The sequence below is a fragment of the Lissotriton vulgaris genome, chromosome 5 (assembly GCF_964263255.1).
Source record: "Lissotriton vulgaris chromosome 5, aLisVul1.2, whole genome shotgun sequence".
NCBI lineage: Eukaryota > Metazoa > Chordata > Amphibia > Caudata > Salamandridae > Lissotriton > Lissotriton vulgaris.
Genome location: NC_141693.1, coordinates 1,683,800,707 through 1,683,823,432, shown reverse-complemented (window position 1 = coordinate 1,683,823,432; position 22,726 = coordinate 1,683,800,707). Strand labels below are relative to the sequence as shown.

Genomic DNA, 22,726 nt, shown 5'->3' with positions numbered 1-22,726 from the left:
CCCTGTCTTCATCGTTATTCGCCTGAGGGTATCCTGCACTCTTATAGCTGTAGGGCTTGTATGGCCCCTTTTGATTTCTCCTGCAATGGCTCTGTAACATCTCTTCTCCCGCCCAAACAACCTGATGCGCCCTTGAGATCTGGCTTCTTGATTAACGCTCGTTCGCTCATTAAGCACAACGTCGCCTTTCACGATTTCGTGGATGAGCGACAGCCAGATTGGGTGTTTATCACGGAGACCTGGGCCTCAGATACCTCAGGACATGACCTGATTATATTCCTGATGGTTACTCTCTCTATAGACAAGATAGACCTTTGCGCAGAGGAGGAGGCATTGCTATTCTTCTTAAATCCACTTTCTCTTGCCTGACTAAATCTCTATCGATGCTCTCAGATCGGTTCGAAGCGCTATACTTCTGTATTACCCTCTCTCCATCGGTCTCTTTTACAGGGATTTTGATATATAGACCCCCGGTCCCAGAGCCAGTTTCCCTTCAAAACTATTGACACTCTTGGAACCCTACTTTGGAAAAGCGGCTTTCACCATTCTGGGTGATTTTAATTTTCATTTGGATGAGGTCAATTCGAAGGACACAATATCGCTTGTCGATTCACTAGGAGCATGTGACCTCGCCCAGCTTGTGAATAGTCCCACCCATAAGGCTGGGCACATACTCGACGGGGTATTCTCTAACGACACCAGGCTCTCTACTGGCCTCCCGCTACCGTTGGTTTGGACTGATCATTGTGCCGTGCTATTGGAATTTTCCTTTCCTGCCTCATGTACTATTAACATGGGAACCTCTCCATTCATTCTTAGGAGAAATTTTAGGAAGATTTCGGATGAGGCTCTTGTCCCGCTTGTCTCCACCCCCGAATCTTTATTATCAAAAGACGTAGCTGTGGCAGCTCAAGACTTGACGGATTCTATTTCTAGGGCAGTGGAACAACTTGCACCCTCATCTCTGCGCTATGTAGCTCGCCGAAAGCCTACGGCACCTTGGTTTTCTGATCAGTTGCGACTCCTGAGGCAGGGATGTAGGAGTAGTGAGAGAAGCTGGAGGAAATCTTGGGACTCCAATGATCGAGAGGCCCACAAGTCTGCACTGCGGGAATATAAACGGAGAGTGGTGACAGAGAAGCAGGAGTACTTCTCCAATCTCACCAGCTCCCTCTCCTCCTCTAGGGAGCTCTTTAAAATCGCTGACACCTTATGCTCCTTGCAACTCCCTGATCCCGTAGTCCGTTCGCAAGAACTTTGCAATAACATCTCCGACTTTTTTCACAATAAAATTCTTGACATACATGTCTCCCTGGAAGCTCATTGTGATGCTTTGGACCAAAGCGTACTGACTGTCATTTCCAGTCTGGATTCTTTAGGTACAGATCCCTCCTGTTCTCTTATGGAATTTCCATCTTTATCCTTGGAAGGACTGAACCTGTTGCTTGACAGGACCAAATCTGCTTCCCCCCTGGACCCTCCACCTCTGAAAAAACTGAAAGAGTGTAGAAATAGCCTTCTTCCTTCTATGCTTGAGGTAATGAATAAGGCTATTACCCAGGGTTCTTTTCCTTCTGTGTGGAAGAAGGGGATTGTGAAACCTCTCCTTAAGAAGCCGTCCCTCGATCCGGCCTTGCTGAAAGATTTCAGGCCGATCTCCCTCCTCCCTGCCCCCGCCAAGATGCTTGAGGCACATCTGAATTTCCATCTGTCCTCCTTCCTTGAATCATGCGAATACCTTGACAACACGCAACGCGGTTTTAGAAAACGTCATAGTACTGAGTCCGCCCTCACTTGTGTGGTCAATAACATCCGACGCAAAGTGGACTCTGGCCAAACCACGGTTTTGGTTTTGTTGGACCTCACGGCCGCGTTTGACACCCTGTCCCCGGCCATTCTTACATCTCGGCTCAGGGAAGCTGGTGTCAGGGGACCGGCCTTGAGTCTCCTCAACTCCTTTCTGTTGGAAAGGGAGCAGAGAGTGATGCTCGGGAACCACCTCTCCCCTGCCAAGTCATTGCAGTGTGGGGTGCCACAAGGGTCGGCTTTAAGTCCGACCCTGTTTAACATCTATGTGGCTCCCCTGGCAAGACTAGTAAGATCGCAGGGGATGGAGGTGGTGTCCTATGCAGACGACACCCAGATTATGGTGTCGCTGGCTCACTCCTCTGTCAGGACATCTGCCGCCAGTTTCAGGGTATGCATGCAGTATGTGGCAGACTGGATGACTATAAATTCCCTGAAACTGAACGGCGAAAAGACGGAGGTGTTGATCTTTGGGAAGGACCAAGATGCTTGGTCAAGTGAGTGGTGGCCACCTTTTCTTGGCATCTGCCCCACCCCCTCCCAATCTGCCAGAAACCTTGGCGTAATTTTCGACACCTCGCTTTCCCTTTCCCTTCAAGTCAACAGGACCGTGGCCACTTGCTGGGGTGTGATCAGGATACTCAACAAAATCTGTGGGTATCTTTCCCCCCAGGCACGTAAACAGGTTGCAGTTGCCTTGGTAGGATCGAGGTTAGATTACTGCAACTCTCTGTATATGGAAGCCAATAAAAGCCTCATACATCGACTTCAGATTGTGCAGAATGCTGCAGCTCGCTTTGTCCTGGCCCTTCCTAAAACCTCCTCCGCTACTGCAGCCAGGAAAGAACTCCATTGGCTACCTGTCCAGCACAGAATCTCTTTTAAAATTCTGTGTTTGGCCTACAGAGCTTTGACAGAAGGCTCCTCTAGTGCTATTGGCTCTCTCCTTACGCGCTATGTCCCTACAAGAGGCCTTTGTTCTGCGGGACTCTGTCAACTTGTTGTTCCGCGTTTTAAACTAGCCAGATGGGGAGCCAGAGCTTTCTCCGTGGTTGCCCCTCAGCTCTGGAATTCGATCCCTATCGAAATAAAAACCCTTCCCACAATTGAGTCATTCAAAAAGGCTCTTAAAACCTGCCTCTTTAAGAGGGCCTATCAATGAGAGAATGCTGTTGAGTGGGGAGCTTAGCTACTATATTTGATTTAGGCGCCTTGACGCCCACTGGGCTAAGTTTGCGCAAGATAAGATCCGTTTCATTCATTCATTCATATTTGGTCTTAGAGTGTGGTGAACAGCAGTTAAGTGGCTTCTTGGTGAGGAGCGGTTGGGAATGGATGGGACCCTTTGAACAAGGAATAAAGTGTATTCATCAAACCATCTCATCATGTCCTACTACTTTGGAAGACCCTTGTTACACTGGTGTCGAGCGAGGGATAACATTTTATTGCATGGACTTTAAGCTTACTGGTATTAAGGGTCTCAACATCCCATTTACTGATTCACCAGTTGTCGTTGGATTTCTGTTTAAATTTTCTCTTCAAAGAAATCTTATCGTCCTTCGTGGCGGTGTGCCTACTTACTACTTGCTCCTCCTGTGGGCTACCCTGCCCTTTTCACATAATTACTACACTAATAGTCGTCATGAGCCTATTGTATGTGAGTCTTGATGGGGTCTACTCTACGTGAGTCCCGCTTTCTGTGGATTGTGTTCATAAGAATCACAGGGCCTTCAGGATCACAGAGAATATTCACAGTTGTCCCGGAGTGTTGGTTTTACACAAGCGAGTACCGGAGCACTTTTGAGCTCACTGACACAGAGCACTCCTTACCTCGTGCACTACTGGTGTTTGGTGGCGGATCATGCCAAGTTCATTCTCTATCCTTGCGCCGCATCTACAGCTCCGTTCCATCTTCACGTCTACTGGTTCCCGGTTCGCCTGCAGTTTCCTGTGTAGTGTGCTTTGTCAATACGCCTCACTCACGCTGTTCTTTACGTAAGCGCCATCTTGGTTTGGTTAACACAGAATGACGCTCTCAGCGCGATAACAGTGATGCGCATACTATCGTCTTATATGTATGTTTTACTGTCGGTGACAAACACACCAATGTTGCAAATCCACTACACTGCTTGACGTCGTTCCAGCACGGGACATTTTACGCACAACCAGTGATGCACAATCTTATATTGGGCATGTATTTTCACTAATTTTAACCATTGATACACTATTCTATTGGCAACATATATGATCTACGGTTTTTTCGTTTATTCTCCTGTGTAAGTACTTTCCATTTTATTCATTATACAGGTGTTTAGCGGCGCGGAGTTCTGCATACTTGCGTCCCTATGGCCATTGCTATACTGTCAACCATCCTGGACTAAGCTGTTATTTGGTCACTCTAGTAATGTTTTAACTCTTGGTATTTCATGCTTTATGGTTGTGTGCTCTATTTTTTTTGATTCATTGTTCTTAAAGGTGTTTAGCCTACTTTGGGAAATATATCTCGTCAATTGAAAATTCAGAATGTCCCCGCTTCTCCATTTTTTTTGTCACCAGGAGATCCCCCGATTTGGTGGCAAAAGTGGAGAAAAGTGTTTGAAAGGTATGCCAAAGTTTGCGGCACCTCTCTAAGCGCGGAAAGGAAACCAGCTCTTCTTCTACATTGTTTAGGTCCAGAGGGTCAAGAGGTATTTGACATCTTCCTGACATTGTAGGGGAGGATTTAAATGAATAGCAAATTTGTATTGCAAAGCTAGAAAGACATTACTTACCAAAGGTTATACTTTTTGGAACACCACCATTTTGGTTGCAGAACTCAAAAAGAGGAGAAATCTGTGGAAAATTATGTCATTGCCTTGAGGAAATTACCTTCTTTGTGAAGTTTGGTACCCTTATTGAAGAAAGGGTTAGGGATCAGTTTATGTTGGGGTGCAGTATAGAGAGAGTGAGAGATGATTTGTGGCAAACGGATGAACCACCTTTGGACGAAGTTTTATTGATTGCCAAACAAATTGAGCACTCCCGGAAATGTGTAGAGTTTATAATGAAAGAAGAAACTAAAAGTGACACTGTTCGCCTGGTGAAACATTACTTAAAAGAAAAATATAAAAGAAGGGAAGGTAATTATAAAGTAGGGAAGAGAAATAAGTTTCAACCTAAATGTTATAGATGTGGCAAGCTTGGACATTTAGCGAATGGTAAAATGTGTCCTGCAATCAAAGCTGTCTGTACAAACTGTAGCAGAACAGGGCATTATACTAGTGTTTGCAAAACTAAAACACATAAAGGGAATGTGAATGAAATTAAAGATGGTTGTAGCAGCGATAGTGATGAAGAGAAAGATCATGACTGCAGACAAATTATTTTGCAAGTGTCAGGGCCTGGCAATAATGGTCCTTTTGATGTTGTGAAGATTGAGGGTGGCAGAGCTAAAATCACTATGGTCTCTAAAGGATTTTATCTTAATGAACTGAAAGACAGGGTCAAGGTGTTGAGTCCCGATATCAAACAATATGCGTTTGGTGGTGAACTAATAAAACAGTTTGGCTACTTTTGAGGTTTGTTGGAGTCCAAGAAAGGTATACTACTGCGAAAGTGTACATATCACAAAAGGGAGACAGCATCCTTAGCTGGTTTCACCAGAGAGACCTCGGGGTGATTCTAGATCCTCACAGTAATCCCCCCATATTGTTGAAAAAGGGTTTTCAAGAAGTGTCTGGCCAAGATGTTTCTGATGACATGTTTGCCCAAGAATTAAAATAAACATTCCCTAAAGATTGCTGGAGTGAACTTGAATGCCTCAGAGATTATGTTCATTTAATCAGGGATGCCAAACCTTTTTGTCGTATGGTTGCGTGGTGTTCCCCTTGCAGTAAGGGAAGTGATGAGAACTGAGTTGGAGAAACTCAAGAGTGATGGGATCATCGAAGAGATTGAGGGCATGCAGTGGTTGGCTCAGGTTGTAGCTTCATGGAAAGCCAATGGCAGTCTTCGTCTATGCGTAGACTTAAGAGAACAACAGGTGGTGGTTGATAAGTACCCACTTCCCAAAATCTCCCACATGCTCATGTTGTTGAATGGTGCCAAAGTGTTTTCAACCATAGATCTTAAGTTGGCGTACCACCAAATTGGACTTGATGAAGACTCCAAGGATCTTATGGCGTTTGTAACTCTGTTTAGAACTTTTAAATTCGCCAGATTGCCATTTGGCCTAGTTTCCGCATCCTCCGTTTTTCAAAGAGCTCTTGAGAAGGTATTGAAAGTTCATGCAGGTGTTAAAATTTACAATGATGATGTGTTGCTGTTTGGCAAGGACTCTGTTGAGCATGATGTCTGAGTGAAAGAAGTTGTGGAGAAGTTGAATCAAGTCAATCTGACCATTCGACTAGAAAATGCAAGTTTAGGAAGAATTCCATAGACTATCTAGGTCATACAATTACTGGTGAGGGTGTAATACCCAAAGAGGACTTGGTAGAAGCCATGCGAAATTTAACGCCCCCGTCAATAAGGAGGAACTCATGAAATTCCTTGGTATGGCGTAATAGTATAGTAAATTTGTCAAAGGATTTGCTGAGTTATGCGTGAACTTGAGATGTTTGCTACGTAAATGTGTTGACTTTGAATGGACAAAAGCATGTGAAGCAGAATTTGAGGGAATAAAAAAAAGTAACTGAAGCCCCTAAATTGCGCCACTTTGACCCTGCTGGGAAATCCGTCTTAATCACAAATTGCCAGCATGAAAGGATTAGGAGCCGTTTTACAGCAGGAGGCTGATAATTCAGAAAAAGTTATTTCCTGCATGCTAATCCAACTAATCATGAAGCTGCTGTCATGCTGTTTTCAGCATGAGAGCAGCTTCAGGATTGGTTGGAGCAGGCTAACACAGCTCACATTTTGAGCCTGGGTGCCTGTGCCTACAATCCCCCAGAAAGTATATAGGGCTGGAATTGCTGGCTCTGAAGTGCGCATGTCTGATAGACCGGCAGTAGACAGCCGCCAATCATTCATGCGTACTGCGCACCTGCAGATGTCATCCTGCAATAGGCAGGAATCTGCCTCGCCCCCACCATCACACTTGCATGGCCGTCGAGCACATGGAATAATAATAGAATAATATTATTCTTTGTTTACCTGCTGCATATCATGCGGTGCAATGCTCCTCCGCCTTAAAGGAGGAGCCACCGCTGGGTTCTTGTCTGGATTGCACTGGGTTCAGGACCTTTGTCAGCAAGTTAGTCTTAACCTCTCGAGTGGGCAAAGAAAGATTTAACAATTAAGCTGCTTTCAAAATTACTATCTCAAAGGAGGTGGCCATAGGATTAGGTGAAGACATGCCAATGTCTGGCTAAGTGCCCAGATCATTGGCAGTCTGGAGGTTATCAAGTATGTTGCCAACATCCTCATACTGGTTGTCTTTGTCATAATTTGGATCCCTGGTGTCATATTGTGGGGCATAAGTGTCTGGTTGGGCACAATATTGGACCCTAGGAAGTGGGGTATGGGTCTCTGAATCTGATACAACTATTGGTGCCATATCCAGCATCAGTGACATTGATATCTGTGTCAATACCTGAGCTGGTGGTATTGGTCACGATTTTGAAGATGACATCTGTGGTGGCACCATTGCCAGAGCTGGCAGCACCAATCCCGGGGAACGGGTCTGCCTAAGTGTGAGGTCAAGGACACAGTCTGCTTTACGTTTGGAGCCACCAACAGTAACCTAACTGAAGACCCCCACACATCTGTGGGGCCAAGAGGCACTCCAGAGGGATCCGGTGTGGCACCAAAAATCTCCTATATAGTTATCTTAAGTTGATGTAGCTGTTGCGGTGTTGCTTAGTCTTTAGGAAAAGGCCTAAGCGGGATTATGTAAATATGTAAATGTAAATGTGCATGTATTTATATAGCGCAAATTACCCACATCGCAGGCATCTAAGCGCTTGCTTAGGGAACCCGTCCTGGTATTCCCCTGTGAGATAACCTTGGCAGGGTATCCACAAGGTGAAAGCCAGGCATCCCGCCGCGAGGGGCCGTTGTGGAGATTAAGCAAGCTATTGCCCAGAGTCGCAGAGTGTGAACCCGTGAGTCGAGTAGGCACCAGAGCGAGAATTATCGAGTCCGTGGAATTATTGAGCCCAAGCCCCGTCGAGGCGGGGAATTGAACCCTGGTCCAGGGCCGATCTCAGCTTCCGGGTCTGCCGCCTCTAACCCCTGAGCCACACTTCTCCTTCCTTAAGGGAGCAACTCTGTGACTTAGAGTTGCCTGGAGCATTGCACAACTCCGGGGAGGGGGGGGGGGGGGTGGAGGGGGCCTAGCGGTATAAAGAAGACTCGTGCTTGTACTTTTATGTTTTTATCCCTGAGCCACGTGACCTTGATGGCAAATGTTCACAGTAGCGGCCTCTGGAGCGGGAGCGCTTCCGCGCCCTAGACTTTGACTGGGACTGCAGTGACTTCATGAGTGCTTTGGTGAACAACGGAAATTGGTGACAGCGAGTTTGACCTCATAGTCTTTGATGGCCTTTTCGTTCATCTTAGCGCATCATAGACACATCGCTGACTTGTGTTTTGAGCCAAGGCACCATAGGGAGATTTCATGGCTTTCTGTTACCAACATCTGCCAACTACAATCACAACATGGCTAGTTTTGGAAGGTGACATTGGCTGCACACCTGAGATGTTTCTTGAGGTAATATCTTGATCAGCTGTGACCAGCTTCAATGAGCTCTAGATCCGTGTCTAAAGGTGAGGAAAGAAAAAAACTGACGTCAGCGTGCAGAGGTGGTGCACTTATATTGGCCCACAACTTCATGTCAGAGGTGGAATGGATATGACGCGGAGCAGCACAGCGCCAATTCTTAACGAGTGAAGGAACTGCTAGAAAGTTTCTGGATCCATTCTATCACCAGAGTAAATTTACAAGGTGAGGAATCTGCTCTTAGAAGTCTTTATCAGAAACAGCTTTTTGGATTTTAGTAATTATGAAAAATACCAAATGACAATTTCTGAATTGAGCATCAATACGTAGTAAGCAACGTCGGAACCAGCTTTCAGATCTTTGGGATTCACAATTTGCCTTTGGGTAATCACTAAAAATGGCTCTGGCACAGTGACTGATGACATCACAGCCAGGAAATGCAGCCGCAGAAGCACATTTCTGGCCAAAAAAAGAGACAACAGAAGAACAGAGCAGAAGAAAGTAGAGGAAAGGCAAGATGAGCCATAGGAAGCATTAGTTCTGACATCGAATTTGAAATATTTGTTGGTGATTTATAGTTGCTAATTATATGATGTTGGGGAAATCCTCATTACCAGTGGCCACTAAAAAGATAATCTGGCAAGTAATCGAGGAGAGGATCAATCCATTTGGTTTGATACAATATACTGTTGGTGAAATCTGCAAGCCTTGACTCTATCTCTGGTCATATCTGGAAGAAAAGCTAGCAACCCAGAGGAGAGTTACAGGTTGCATTGGAGGTAACCCTTCCTCTGAACACTATCTATCCCCATATTGGAGATGCTTGAAACGCCTTTCCTGCTGGATGTATTGATTACAGGAGTCAACACAGTTGATAGATCTGTGCAACTCGCAAAACCACATATTTACTGAGAATGCCTGTCATATAGGCAACCTAGCGATAGATCCCAAGAACCTAGGGCGACCAGGTCCAAAATATGTTGCTTGTCAAGTCATTTTTTATTTTGCATTCTTGAATTGGTCTGGATTTTATGTAGGAATAAACATGATTACAAGTCCCAAGGTGGAAAGTAAAACCCTTTACGAAATGGTTTACCCACACATGGACCTTAGAGGTTTTTGAACTCTTTACGTGTTGCACATACTTGTTTGTCACATCAAGCACATACACAAGAAACCGTAAATCCAGACCGGTAAATCACAATAATGGTGAATTGCATTGTGTGACTTGTAGTTGGCAGGTTCACGTGGTTAGGAAAATGACACAAGTGCACTGACAGCACAGCGATAGTTGTACATATAAAGTTTAAATTCTGACACGTGAAACCACCTCACTTCAAACACTGTATGCATGTCATGCAAACATGCTGTAACGCAAGGCCCCTATAACAGAATACTAAGCGGTGCCTTTTCCAATAGAGGTCTCATTTTGAGAGGAGGAAGATGAAGAAGACGTGATGGTGGAACAAGAGGGACCCAACATGGGATGGCCAGTCTCCTCTGATAAAAACTCAAGCTGAAAAGCCCCCACCCCCCACACAGACACACACACAAAAGCTGCACTATATTCTCTCCCTGGACAGCCAAATGAAGCAGTGAGGTCAAGTCTCCTGCAGAAGAGACTCATTACAAGGTGGATGTCTCTCCCAACTGAGCAGACAACCATTGGTTGGTTGCGAGGTACAGGGGGATTCAGGTTTTTAAAAACATATTTGCAGAGGACCCAGTGTTACCAATTGAAACCCTCGCAGTTCCTGAACAATAAGATCGGGGCATGTGGAAGACAGTGTAGGACGTTTTCAGAAACATTAGGAAAGGTCAGCAGGCAATAGCCTGCTGACCTTTGTCTGATGCTTCTGAAAACGGAAAGTATGACTGGGGCAATGACTGCTCTCTTTGGAGCAATTCATGAAGAGTACTTGGCACAACATCAGAGTCCACACACTTTGCAGGTGGATATCAGGACATTGGGAGGTCACTGGAGTGGCAGTTCAGTGTTGCTGGTGCATTGTTTTGGCACACTGTTAATGTATATTTTTGATCTGGGGCACTTCAGTGGGAACAAGGCAAGGGTGTAGTGCAGGTGACCTCAGCACTTGAGATATATTGCTACTGGGAGAAAGTGGCTGCTTCTTAGTGTAGAGGGCCCCACCTACGCAATGTCTCTTGCTCAGCTACTGCACAGTGCACAAGGTGGTTTTGGAGATCAGCTTCGGCTGGCGCATGTGCAGAAACAGCAAGTGTAGGCAGAGGGAAGATTAGGCAGAAGGAGTAATCATTTCACAACCTATTCTACATTTGCATGTGACTATAACATGTTTATTTTGCACTGTTAGTGGTAATCATCATCAACTGAATTGGCTGCTGTTACTTTCCGTTTTCAAGTTTCACCGGCGAATAAACAGGAAGTTCATGTTGAGAACTGAAACTGTGTACATTTGTCATTAAAACAAGAGTATGCCTTGTTTACCAGTTACACCAGAAATGGTTGTTTGGGTGTCTGGTCGCTTTATCCCTCCTTCTGTAGCTCTAATTGCATCTTGACATGGGTTTGCTTGACGTGGAGGTGGGGGTTGGGGTGAGCGGAGGTTGGAGTAGGGTTTATTGGTGTCATCATACTCAACATCTTATGCTTAAATCCGAAAGCCTTTACTGGTTGCAATGTTATGCAACATAACACAGCAAGCTATCATCTTACTGCACGTTTCCGGTGTATACTACAGTGCACCTCATTTTTTATGAAGGCACCAGAATCTGCCTTTGATAAGGCCTGAAGTTAGCTCCACTACAGACCAATTTGCCTGTGCTGAAGTTTATATCCCCTTATCTCTTGGTGGCTGTGGAGGGAGATATGGTGTCAAGAGCCAGTAACGACTGGTCTACACCCTGCCACAAGGGGTATGATAAATAAAACACCAGTGCACATCATATGTAGCCACTTGTATCCTCTGTGCAGTTTAGCACTCTTTCTCCATCAATGTTCTTTGTCGGAATACATCTTATCATTTCCAGAGAGCCAGGTTGTATCAACAGTTCAAATTTTATTTCTTAGACGACAATGCTCCACAGCCGACGTGCATTTCGCCCTATTCGGGCTTCCTCAAGGCTTCTTTCTGGCGTGTTGCACACTATTCTTTTGTAGGCGCCGCGTTTATGAAATGTATCGTTTCTTGATATAAGATTCATCAACTATGTCAAATAAGTGAGACGTCTATAGACTGATCCTCTGTTTTATGATAGTTCAGGGAGCCATGATAAGTTCCATCGTAGTAGTTCTAAAGTCCATCAACATGCCATGTCGGTTTTCCGGCGGGGACCGGAACACCGACATGGCATGTTGATGGAGAAAGAGTGCTAAACTGCACAGAGGATAAAAGTGACTAAGGTGATGTGCACTGGTGTTTTATTCTTGGTATTGTGACTTTCTGCTGCAAAAATTATTTGTGGACAGGAGGTCTTTGTGGATGCTCTAGGTGGATGTGCATCAAACTCCAAGGTTGCACTCAATATTGAATGTGTTGAACATGATAAGTGGTTGAAGTTGATTTGATAAGAGAACGCCAATTGATGTGCAGGTCATTGTCTAGCAAATCCACCCTTCTTAGTATTTTGTACAAGGGGTTTGATGTAGGTAACCATGTAGGAAAGGTTGGGATACATTATTTAATGTTTCCATCTCCAAAGGTGTTCTCTTGCATGGGAGTTGTAAAGCACGAAATGCTGAAACATACCAATCATGAGTAATGCTTCCAAGGTAGCATTCAACAAAGCTTGGTATAAGACACTTGGAGTTACATGCCACCTGTATGTTCAGTGAATGCTGGTACTTTATGCACGACCTAATGACTTCTGGAAATTGCGCAGAGCAATACAATCCCTGCTTGGTGTCCTGAAACACTACTGGTGTGTTATGGAACTATATGTAGGAGAAACGATACAATCCTAAACTCAGTCTGTTGAGCACCTTTCAAACATGGATAGGTTTTTTTCCTACCTTTTTCATGTATTCGTTTTTACTGTCTGAATTGCTGCATGATTGGTCTACAGTAGATTATCATTATAAGCTTCAGCTTACTTGTTGCCTCTCAGTACCACATGTTTTTGGACAACCAACAAACATTATATAGCCTTGTGACCAGTTCAGTCTGTTAGATGTAACAGTATATTACTTTTGTAAATCGTCCACTTACCAAAAACAAGTCAGATAAAAACATTATCTAATTCTATTTTTTCCTACTTATTTGTGTTCTTTATTTCAGTGATGAGTTTCTTTGGGGAAACCATGAGCAATTGATATACAAATAACCCCTTGATGAATTCAGAATTGTGTCTCCTTTTTAGCTTTCCTGGTCCCTCAGTCGGTTTCAGGTCTGTTTCCACCACACACTGCAAATAGGTAGAAATCTCAAGAAATTGGAAAATAGACTACCACATATGAAATTGAAAACTATGGTAAAAAGACTTTTTGTTGTTGTTTTTTTCAACTCTGATTGTTCCTGAAAGCAGGGACGATGTAGATCATACCACAGCAGGCCTTTTGTTGATGCCATTTTTGGAAAGAAACCACTATATACTTTCTTAAACGGCATTTTTTCCCATTTTTGTTGCAAAAAAAGAAAATAAAACTTTTGGCACATTTTACCAATGTTCTTGGTTCCCTCAAGGTGAATACACAAACGCGAAATAGCTTTAGAATCCCCAAAAGATGGAGGAAAAAGACTCTAATTTAGCCTGCATTTCTTTTTTCAGAGAATTTTATTATGAAGGATTGATTTAACGTGAAGCATCCAAAACATCCACAAAAAGGACTCTGTGCTGGGGGTAGCAAAACTTGAGCAGCTAAGGGGTTAAAGCTAATGTGATTTTACGTACTAATCCACGTTTGCCAGATTTGCTGTTCTCTTTTCCCTGAATCCTCTACTGTCCACAGAGAGTGCATTATACTCTGAATCTGAAGGGATGCCAAAAAATTCTACTTTGACAAGAAAACACTTCTTCTGAAAAGTTATTCAACTCTTCATTTGGTCTCCATAATAAACAAAAAAGCAAGCCTTAAGAAAACACTGGCTGGCATGTTTGTTTGTAATCTCTGTATCCTAACAAATCTGGAAGATCAATTCATAGTGCTGTTAGAGCATTCACTACGATAGAGAGCGCTGGCACAGCAACCTTTTCTGCTCGCATCTCACTGATAAACGTACATAAAGCAACTACGTAAGTAGTGACATATTTTTAAAATAAAGAGAGACTCATTCCTGCAATCCACTTTGTTTACTACCACACCTGCTTTCTAGTCATAATTCAAGCATGTGATTTTATGAAAGCACCAAAAGTGTCGAAGAAAAGTTTCTTACCTGTAACTGTTCTCTAGATCTAAACATCGATTTGCATGCGCTAACCTTTTCTATTAAGACTCTTCTTGATTGTTTTTATTATATAGTGCTTCGCAAATCTGAAGCTTAGCTGCTTCTGAGTGGAGTAGAGGCCCACCTTTCTCTGAATCACTGGCTGCAGTTTGGGCCACTTAAAATAGGGACAGATTGCTTACAGGGAAACCATTGTTAAATAGGTGTATAGGAACACTGCAGTGTAAACGTGGACTACTAAGAGTTCCTACTCTGATAAATAGGAATAATTCCAAGAATATCGAGCATGTGAATCAGAGAGTGGGTCCAAAACTGGAGAACCATAGGTCAGGTAAGTAACGTGTTCCTTCTTACCTAGATCCTCTAAACATACACACCTCCTTGGATCACTAACTCCGACACATCAAAAGGATTCATTCACCATTCATGATGTTACTGAATAGATGCTTGTTTAGTTAATTTATTTTGCTATGTTAGTTTCTGTGCTACTCACAAAAAAGGCAATTGTAAGAGTGACATAAAAGTGACATTGAACGCTTGTGCAAAGAAATACTTTTTTTGGGATAATTTCTTGGTTGCAGAGATAAACAATTATTGCCATTTATTGTGAATTTGTGTTAAAACATTTACTTATTCAAATCGGGCATCCTGTATGTGTATTAAAGTAAACCTTATCTCTTTTCTCTGGAGTCCTGGAAGGTTTGTTGCATTTAAAAGCAGCGCACTCGAGCAGCTCGTACACCAGCAATAAAGACACGGCCAACTCTCTGTCCACAGGCTGAGCTACTAAGCCCTTCACATCCTTTTGTTATATGGTTTAAATCATTCCCTACACATCTATGCGCAGTGCTCCATTGCTTTGTAGAGGCTTAGTCCTATGTCAGTTTAAATGTATACAGACATACATAAAATCCTTTGTTTTTATGACTATTTGTAACAAAGCACAACATGGCATGTATCCCTATTTTCCTAATAACCATTTTTTCACTTGTTTATTGAAGTGCATTTGATTCCATGTTATTAAACTTTGAGTGATGATTGAAAGTCTTACTTTCAGAAACCATTGCTAAATAGTAATTATACTTTAGTTTTACTTGGGTACATGGAAATCGGCAAACACTCGGTTTACTATAAAAAGAAAGTGCCAGGCTAGAGACCAACAGCCTCTTACTCTAAAACACAACCAGTAAATTACACTTATTCGAGAAGTCTTTTTGTTAATTTACCTTTTTTAACTGAGAGCATCGGATTTGTTATGTTATGTTATATGGATATTTATTGCGCGCACAACTACTCAAGAGTATCCTGGCGCGAAGCATAACCACAGAGAAGTCAAGAGCTGAACAGCAGAGCAGAACAACTTTAATAGGCTATGTTAAAAAGATGGGTCTTAAGGAGTTTCTTAAAGCAACCAAGGTCTCTAGTGTCCCTAAGAGTGAATGGGAGGGAATTCCAGAGGGCAGCGGCTTTGACCGAAAAGGATTGACCGCCCAATCTGGTTCGCCGGAAGCGGGGAACTACCATCCTTCGTTGGGAAGCCGACCTTAGGTGGCGGCTTGGGACATGGAAAGTAACTCTTTTCTTGAGGTAGGCAGGACCAGTATCGTGAAGGGCTCGATGCGTGAGTACCAGGGCCTTGAATTGGACTCTTTGGGCCACCGGCAGCCAGTGAAGAGTAGCCAGTTGATGTCTTATGCTGTTTCTTCTAGAAATACCCAGCAGGAGTCTTGCGGCAGCATTCTGGATAAGCTGAAGTTTATTAACCAGAAAGGAAGGGGAGCCCAGATACAAAGCGTTAGCGTAGTCCAAGCGGGACAATATGAGGGCCCTAGCGACCGTTTCTTTAGCTGGCTGGGGTAAGAGAGGAAAGAATCTACTCAGAGATCTGAGGGTCCCGAAGCAGGCACCCGTCAATCGCTTGATCTGCTCTGCGAACCTCAGATCTTCGTTAAACCATATGCCCAGATTCTTGGCTGGGCCACCTTCAGAGAGGGGACGGGGAAAATCAGGTGGCCAAATTAATTCAGTGAATTGGCTTGGAAATTGGCCGTATAGTAAAATCTCTGATTTTCCCTCATTGCATTTAAGTTTGGCATGAGCTAACCAGGTGAAAACGGCAGCCAGGCATTTTAGTGCGACATCAGTTTCTAATGTCGTGTTGCCCCATGTAAACAGGAGCTGGGTGTCATCGGCATAGGCCATAATTTTTGCACCCAGCTCCTCGGCCAGGTAGATCAGCGGGGTCATATAGATGTTAAAAAGAAGTGGGCTCAAAGTAGAGCCCTGTGGGACCCCTGTCTGAACAGACCTGGCCGAAGAAGAGTACGGGGGCATCCAGACTTGTTGATAGCGGGAGTCCAGGAAAGATTCCAGCCAGGACCACACAGCCCCAGTGATGCCAATCTCAGTGAGGCGGGCCAGGAGGAGTTGGTGAGGAACCGTATCAAAGGCGGCAGAGAGGTCCAATAAAATTAGCGCCGCTCTGCCACCCTTGTCCGTACACTCCCTAATGGCTTCCACCACCTCCACCAAAGCTGTCTCAGTGCTGAAGGATGACCTAAAGCCCGACTGGGCTGGATGTAACGCACCAGATTCCTCCACAAAGGCATTTAGCTGCCGAAAGACAACCTTTTCGCAGACTTTCGCCAGTGCCGGGAGCAGGGAGATGGGGCGGTAGTTGGCTGCAATAGCGGGGTCTGCCGAAGGTTTCTTCAGGAGAGGCAAGAGTTTGGCTTGCTTCCACTGCTTAGGTACCACTGCCGATTGTAAAGACCAATTGATCAAAGTAGTGACCTCAGAGCCTACACAGTCCGCTACTCCCGCCAGAACTCTTGCCGTGCAGGGATCCGAGGGGGAGCCTGATTTTAAAGATTTTAGAAGTGTTAGGGTGTCCAATTGATCCACCATAGTGAATTTGGTAAGGCAGCTACTAGCGGGGGCGCCGGGTGTCAGCTCCGGGGGGAGTGAGGCAGCAGTACTCATAGCTAATCCCTCTTCAATAAGCCTGATTTTATTGATAAAGAAGGAAGAGAGCTCCTCACACCATTCGGCGGAAACCGGGATCTTTTTATGCTCCGCTATAGGTGAAAGAAAGCTTTGAACTATAGCAAAGATTTCCTTATCGTTGTTATCTGCTTTTAGGATCCTAGCCGCAAAGTAAGCCCCTTTCGCAGTCTTGACTGCTGTGTAGTACTCTCTTTGGGCTACACGAAGGTCTGCTTTAGTTTGCGGGGAGTATGCAACCCTCCAGAGCCGCTCCAATTTTTTGCAAGACCATTTTAGTTCTTTTAATGCTGGCGTGTACCAGGGTTGGGAAGGAAGCACGCGTTGGGAAATGTTCCGAGCCGGTTTGGAGGCAGTCACAACCCCCCGACTGACCCAGCTGTAACATTTTTAACATTTGTAACATTGTATTTATATTATTTTGTGTCCAGCAAAAAAGTTATGTTTTCACTTTTTGCTTGAAACAGTGAATGGGTGAAACCGCTGCCCTCTGTTTTTCTAGAAATCAATATCTTAAGGTAAAATTCATTGACCAGAGAAAAAGGAAAATAATTATCTGAAGTAGGTAAAAGCTGTGTATTTGGTCTTCTGATCTGTTGGATTGGTTGGGTTGGGTTTAGTGACAAATTCATAATGACGCATAATGGTTTCAACTAACTGAGAACACTTTAACATAGATATGGAAAAAGCTACCCTATAGCCCAATCAGAGCTATATAATTTCCATTTTCAATTGGATGTAAACATGTTAATGTTATAGACCTGTTAAATTTTCTCATGACTTGTTGCTAATGAGGAACTGCTGAAAAGCATCAAAAGCCTGTGTCATAACGTATAATGTTAATGCTGATTTGTCTCTTTTCATTCCTCGTACAACCTCAGAAAGGGAAGGTGAAGGAAGCAGCACAGCGTTACCAGTATGCTCTAAAGAAGTTTCCCCGAGAGGGCTTTGGGGAAGACTTGAAAACTTTCCGAGAGCTGAAGGTGTCTCTTCTCCTCAATCTCTCCCGGTGTCGGAGGAAAATGAATGTAAGTGCCTTGCCTTTTTTACTGGGGAAGGATTGGGATAATCATACTCTCTATGCTGTGCTTGGGCTGTCAACATTTACTTATAACCACTTTGAAGAACCTATGATCAGTGAAACACAGTTATGGAGGATAGAGGTGTGATGTCCTAGCACCACAAATGAGTTACAAAATCTAGGGTTCTACAACATCTACCCAGTAGGCTCATTAAATTCTCTTTCCATATGCTTTGAGAGGTGCAGGCTAAACACCTATAAAAAGTGAAGAGAAATGTTGTTTAATCTGTTAAGAGAAGTGTCTGCAGTTTCTATATTTGAATACAGTGTTTCATAGGTGGATAAGGCCAGGCATCAGAAAAGAAGAGCTGAACGAAACATATTATTGTGCACTATCAATAAAATCAGACACACCATTTTTCTATCTTTATATGGTATTCTATATCTTCTTTTCTAGTTATATCTACTGTCTCTGTTCCTTTTTTTAGATAAATTTCCCTTCACAGGACACTTACAGAGAAGAGTTTAAATTAATAGGTGGGGCCAAGGAGGTATTTATGGGAGAATTTAAGAGTCATTAAAAGTGTAACCATGTAAAACATATATTCCTGATTTTAACTTTTTTTCTCACCTGCTTATGAGGACACTGTTAACTTCCTGGCGAAGACATTAACCGTACCCAATCAGTTTTTCAGATTGAAATGAGTTTTACACACTTAAGGAGCCTTCTTTTCAATTGAATATATGTTTATAGGGGCACGGGGACCGATTATGAATATGCAAGATCTTCTCACACACTTTTTAGGGAAAATCTCTGGCTAACTGTCTCTGCATGCTGTCCTAGCATCCACTTCTCTTCTCTGTCACCCTGGAACCGTTAATGGCATGGAATGCGGATCGAAAGTGCAATGCACAGATCAATCATAGCAGCAGCCATGCGAAACAAAGAATTTACTCTTGTGTGAGAAATATAAAGGAAATTCCTGCTGCAGACCTACAGCATATCGCACACCGTACTCGACTGATGTTATTGCTATTTTCGGAATCTATAGGTAGTTTGCAAAATTGTGAGCATTGTGGACAGCCCATTTAAAATAAAACATTTTTAAAAGTTAAGAATTACAAGACTGAGAAGACTTTTTGATTAGTCTATCTACCAAAAGTTAAAATATTAGCATTAGGAAATGACGTCTTTGATTTTTTAATTTTTTTATTATTTTTAGAATTGTACGTCACCTCTATATTAAAAAGTCATGTCCTTATTCCTATTTATGTTAAATACAATTTGTATAGCCCTACCATTCCTACAGACAATAAACCTATGGATTGGCTAGTGCCCGACTTGAAAAAAGGAAAATGCATATCAATCCAAATCCAGTTACAAAATATTTCAACAACTATTGTCGATCAGCTAGATGTTAATAGCCATTGTGTATCCTGCTTTAAAAGTCAGCAGGCTAATTTAGTGCTCATCATATCCAGCAGAACATTAAGTGGTGAAAAATGGCTTTGCAGGTGAGCATTTATTTACTCACTCTTCGGCCTCTAATAAATATTTCGTTTTTCTGTTGATTTTTTCCCTTCTGTTAGTTAAGAAGTCTGTGATACCAAATTATTCTACTATCCCCTTCAGTATTTCATTCTCGCTTCTCTTCCTTCCATTCCTTACTCTTATCCACACTAATCCACTTGTCTTGCTCAAACACACACACACACTTTTCTGGTAATACCCTTCCCTGTATCTTAAAGGAATAATTTGGTCTCTTTGGGATTTTTCAATAACCCATAATATAGCTCCACAGTCTTATTTAAATCTTGTTATTTGTATTTGTCTATGGAGACTTATTTTCTGGTGGACTAGACAAGAGAGCCTCAGTTAGCGCCTCAGTTAGATTTATCTATCTGATGACATTGAAGTATAATTCATTGTGATTATATAGACAGCAAGCAAGACAGTGGTTGAGTTACAAGAAGAAATGGGTTGTGATCATATAAAAATATGTTCCAGTTTAGACCTCATTGGTTGTCTCCATTAGGAGTATTATGTCAAGAAGAATAAAAATAGAATGTTAGTCCAAGTTTGTGCTAATGTGATGGTGCGGAATTTAATGCATAGGGGCAACAACAAATTAATCATAGAAATGTGTGAAACCTAGAGAAAAGAAGCCAGAGACCATATTATGGGGACAATAAAATTCCTCCAGCTAATAAATCAGTACAAAGCGCAGATAGTTTTCCATTTAAGAGTACTTCTAGAATGAGCAGTCCTAATAGAAATCTCTAATTACTGTGACCTCAGTGCAGTACATTCTCCTCTAGAAAGCTTCACTTACTTTTAGTCTGCTTCTCTCACTATTCTGGACTACGCCAGTGGTTTCTTTTTGTCTTTGATTTTCAAGGCAATTTTTCACTCCTATTTACACACTTCTCTTTTTGATACCAAAACAGCTCCCACTGATTTGTGTATCACACTCCTTTTAGTGGAATTAATGTCCCACTCTTTTTTTTATTAGTAGTGCATTCATTCTCTTGTGGTTTCTGTAGTATATTTGATTTTTTTTATTTGTATATGACACTCATTCTTTACATTCATCTTGGGTCATACATTTAGGCTCTTTTGGTTTGTCTACTAAATTCAAGTTCTTTTAAGTTGTGTTCAAAAGTTGATTAACTTTGTCTCAAGGATCACACTTCATCACATTTGGCTAGTGTTCCACATTCAATCTCCCTTGACAGTGTTTCACACTATCTCATATTTGACTTGTGTACAGCGCTTAAGCACCATTGACATGTGTGTCCATTATTTCAGTCGTTTTCTATCATGGTTTTCCTTTCTCTAGCGCCATACCATGTTTCTCCCCTTGGAGAGATAATCTGACTAAATTCTGCCATCGCCCCATAAATTATAATCTGTGACGTCAGTGTCCTCAGGACCTCTCTAGGAAACAAGGGCCTGTATGCAAGCCAGTGGGATTACTAATTTTATTCCCTATTATAGAACCATGTGTTTGAGAACATACCATTTAAGTGGCTAAATACATGAGTTATTCCTGCTTTGAGAATAATTTTATAAGAGCATTACCATTTGCTCCTAAGCCTGTTCTCATGTCAGGAACTGACTGCATCTTTCCTAACTTGGTACTGATGCTCCAAAGCATGGCAAACTATAAATATACCAATCTGGAACAGGGATTTCATTATTTCATTTTCCTTTAAATCAATTAATAAATCTTTTTGACTTTGTTCTTTATAACAAAAAAATGCCTAAATATGTAGTTGTAACTTTGCTCTTTACTCTTTAGTTACATACATATACATATATTTGTTTTGTTTTGTTTGTTTATTATTGTAACGGCAGGATTTTGGAATGGCCGAGGAATTTGCCACTAAAGCACTGGAGCTGAAACCAAAATCCTACGAGGCGTATTATGCAAGAGCCAGGGCAAAGCGCAGTAGCAGGTGAGGAGAGAGAGAGGCGAGCGAGCGATCGCCATGTTTGGGACCACAACCGAATTGGGAAACTTATAATTGCATTTTAAGGGGTGTGGAGGCTAATCAGACAGTTGGCAAAATATGTAGCCAATGCAAGTGCACTAATGGAATCCCTTCTGTTACAACAATTGATACGAAATGACCACCGGGAGCGGGGAAGAAAAGCCTTTGCTTATAAACAAGTTTGATTAACAAAGTTGAGGGAGTAAGATCCTGCGTAGTTACAGAGGTTGCAAGTAAAATAGAGTATATGTTAGTATCAAATCATTTTAGACACAAATCAAGTTGCAGAGAAATGTTGTTTAGCTATACTCTCCTTTCAATAGCACTTATGTGGTATGCAAGTAAGGACAACGTCCATTGGTTAAGGGATTAGTTCCCGAGAGCAGACATCTATATTCTGACAATAGGGCGTTTTCAAATGGCTCCGTCCCAAAAGCAGTTAGATACAGTGCTAGGTAAGATTATTATCAGATAGCCATGATACACTGGTTAAAAGTATTTCATAAGTAGATACAGTGCAATTTGTTATTTTGAAAGTCGTTTGATACACAGATTGGTTACTCTTTAGCTTCCAGGACACTCTAATGATAGTAATGGAACAAAAAGAAAGTCAAGAGTTTGCCCCCTCTATTGAATGTAAGGCTGGTTCATTCATGGTGATCAGTCTGATTAAGTTGATGCTGTTGAAAGCCTTTGTAACTACTGTTGAGCCAATAGTCTGTTTGATTAAGCGATTATGATGTTCCCACCTCAAGTGTCTTGTTTCACTTGAGTTGGGTATTCACAGGTCTCTCCCACATTCCACTTATCTCCCGATCAGTTCCTTTTGACTAAGCTGTTATCACTATCCAAGAAGGCAACTGACATTTCTAAAAGCGCAGAATACTTTTTCAACATGGATTTGATCTAGTAACGTTAAGGAAGCATTCTTGTAGATTCCAGAAAATTATGAAAATGCATGTATCTTAAAGTTCTAACTAATGAATGACTCACACAAAAAAGGCAAGTTCACAAATGCAATTTCATTAAGCGATTCAGTATTCCGAGCACTGGACAGGAGCATGCCATATGCAAAACAAAAGGACACTGCTTGGCTTACCCCAGTTCTGGTTAAAGGAATCCTTCACTCACCAGATTCCATTTTATTTTTCTGAGATATAGGTTTGTGCTGCGTACTAAAACCTACAGTGCACAAGCTCATTTTCACTTTTACTTTTTGTTTATGTCAATTTACTTTTGATTTTTGTCGGTTTTTGTTGGGACTTGAGAAGTGGTTTATAGCTAATCAGGACAGCAGAGGAGTCTTAGTCAAACAAATTGTTCTCTAATTTGGGGTGA

At 42.5% G+C, this 22,726-nt stretch overlaps 1 protein-coding gene across 2 annotated transcripts in view; it reads left to right on the top strand.

The window, feature by feature from the left end:
• Positions 1-22,726, top strand: part of TANC2 (tetratricopeptide repeat, ankyrin repeat and coiled-coil containing 2) — a 2,475,706-nt gene that overhangs the window by 2,448,041 nt on the left and 4,939 nt on the right. For both annotated transcript variants that reach the window (XM_086923824.1, XM_086923825.1), the window contains 2 exons: positions 17,754-17,900; positions 21,252-21,352. In XM_086923824.1, the coding sequence (XP_086779950.1) occupies positions 17,754-17,900; positions 21,252-21,352 (248 nt within the window). The remainder of the gene's footprint in view (positions 1-17,753; positions 17,901-21,251; positions 21,353-22,726) is intronic.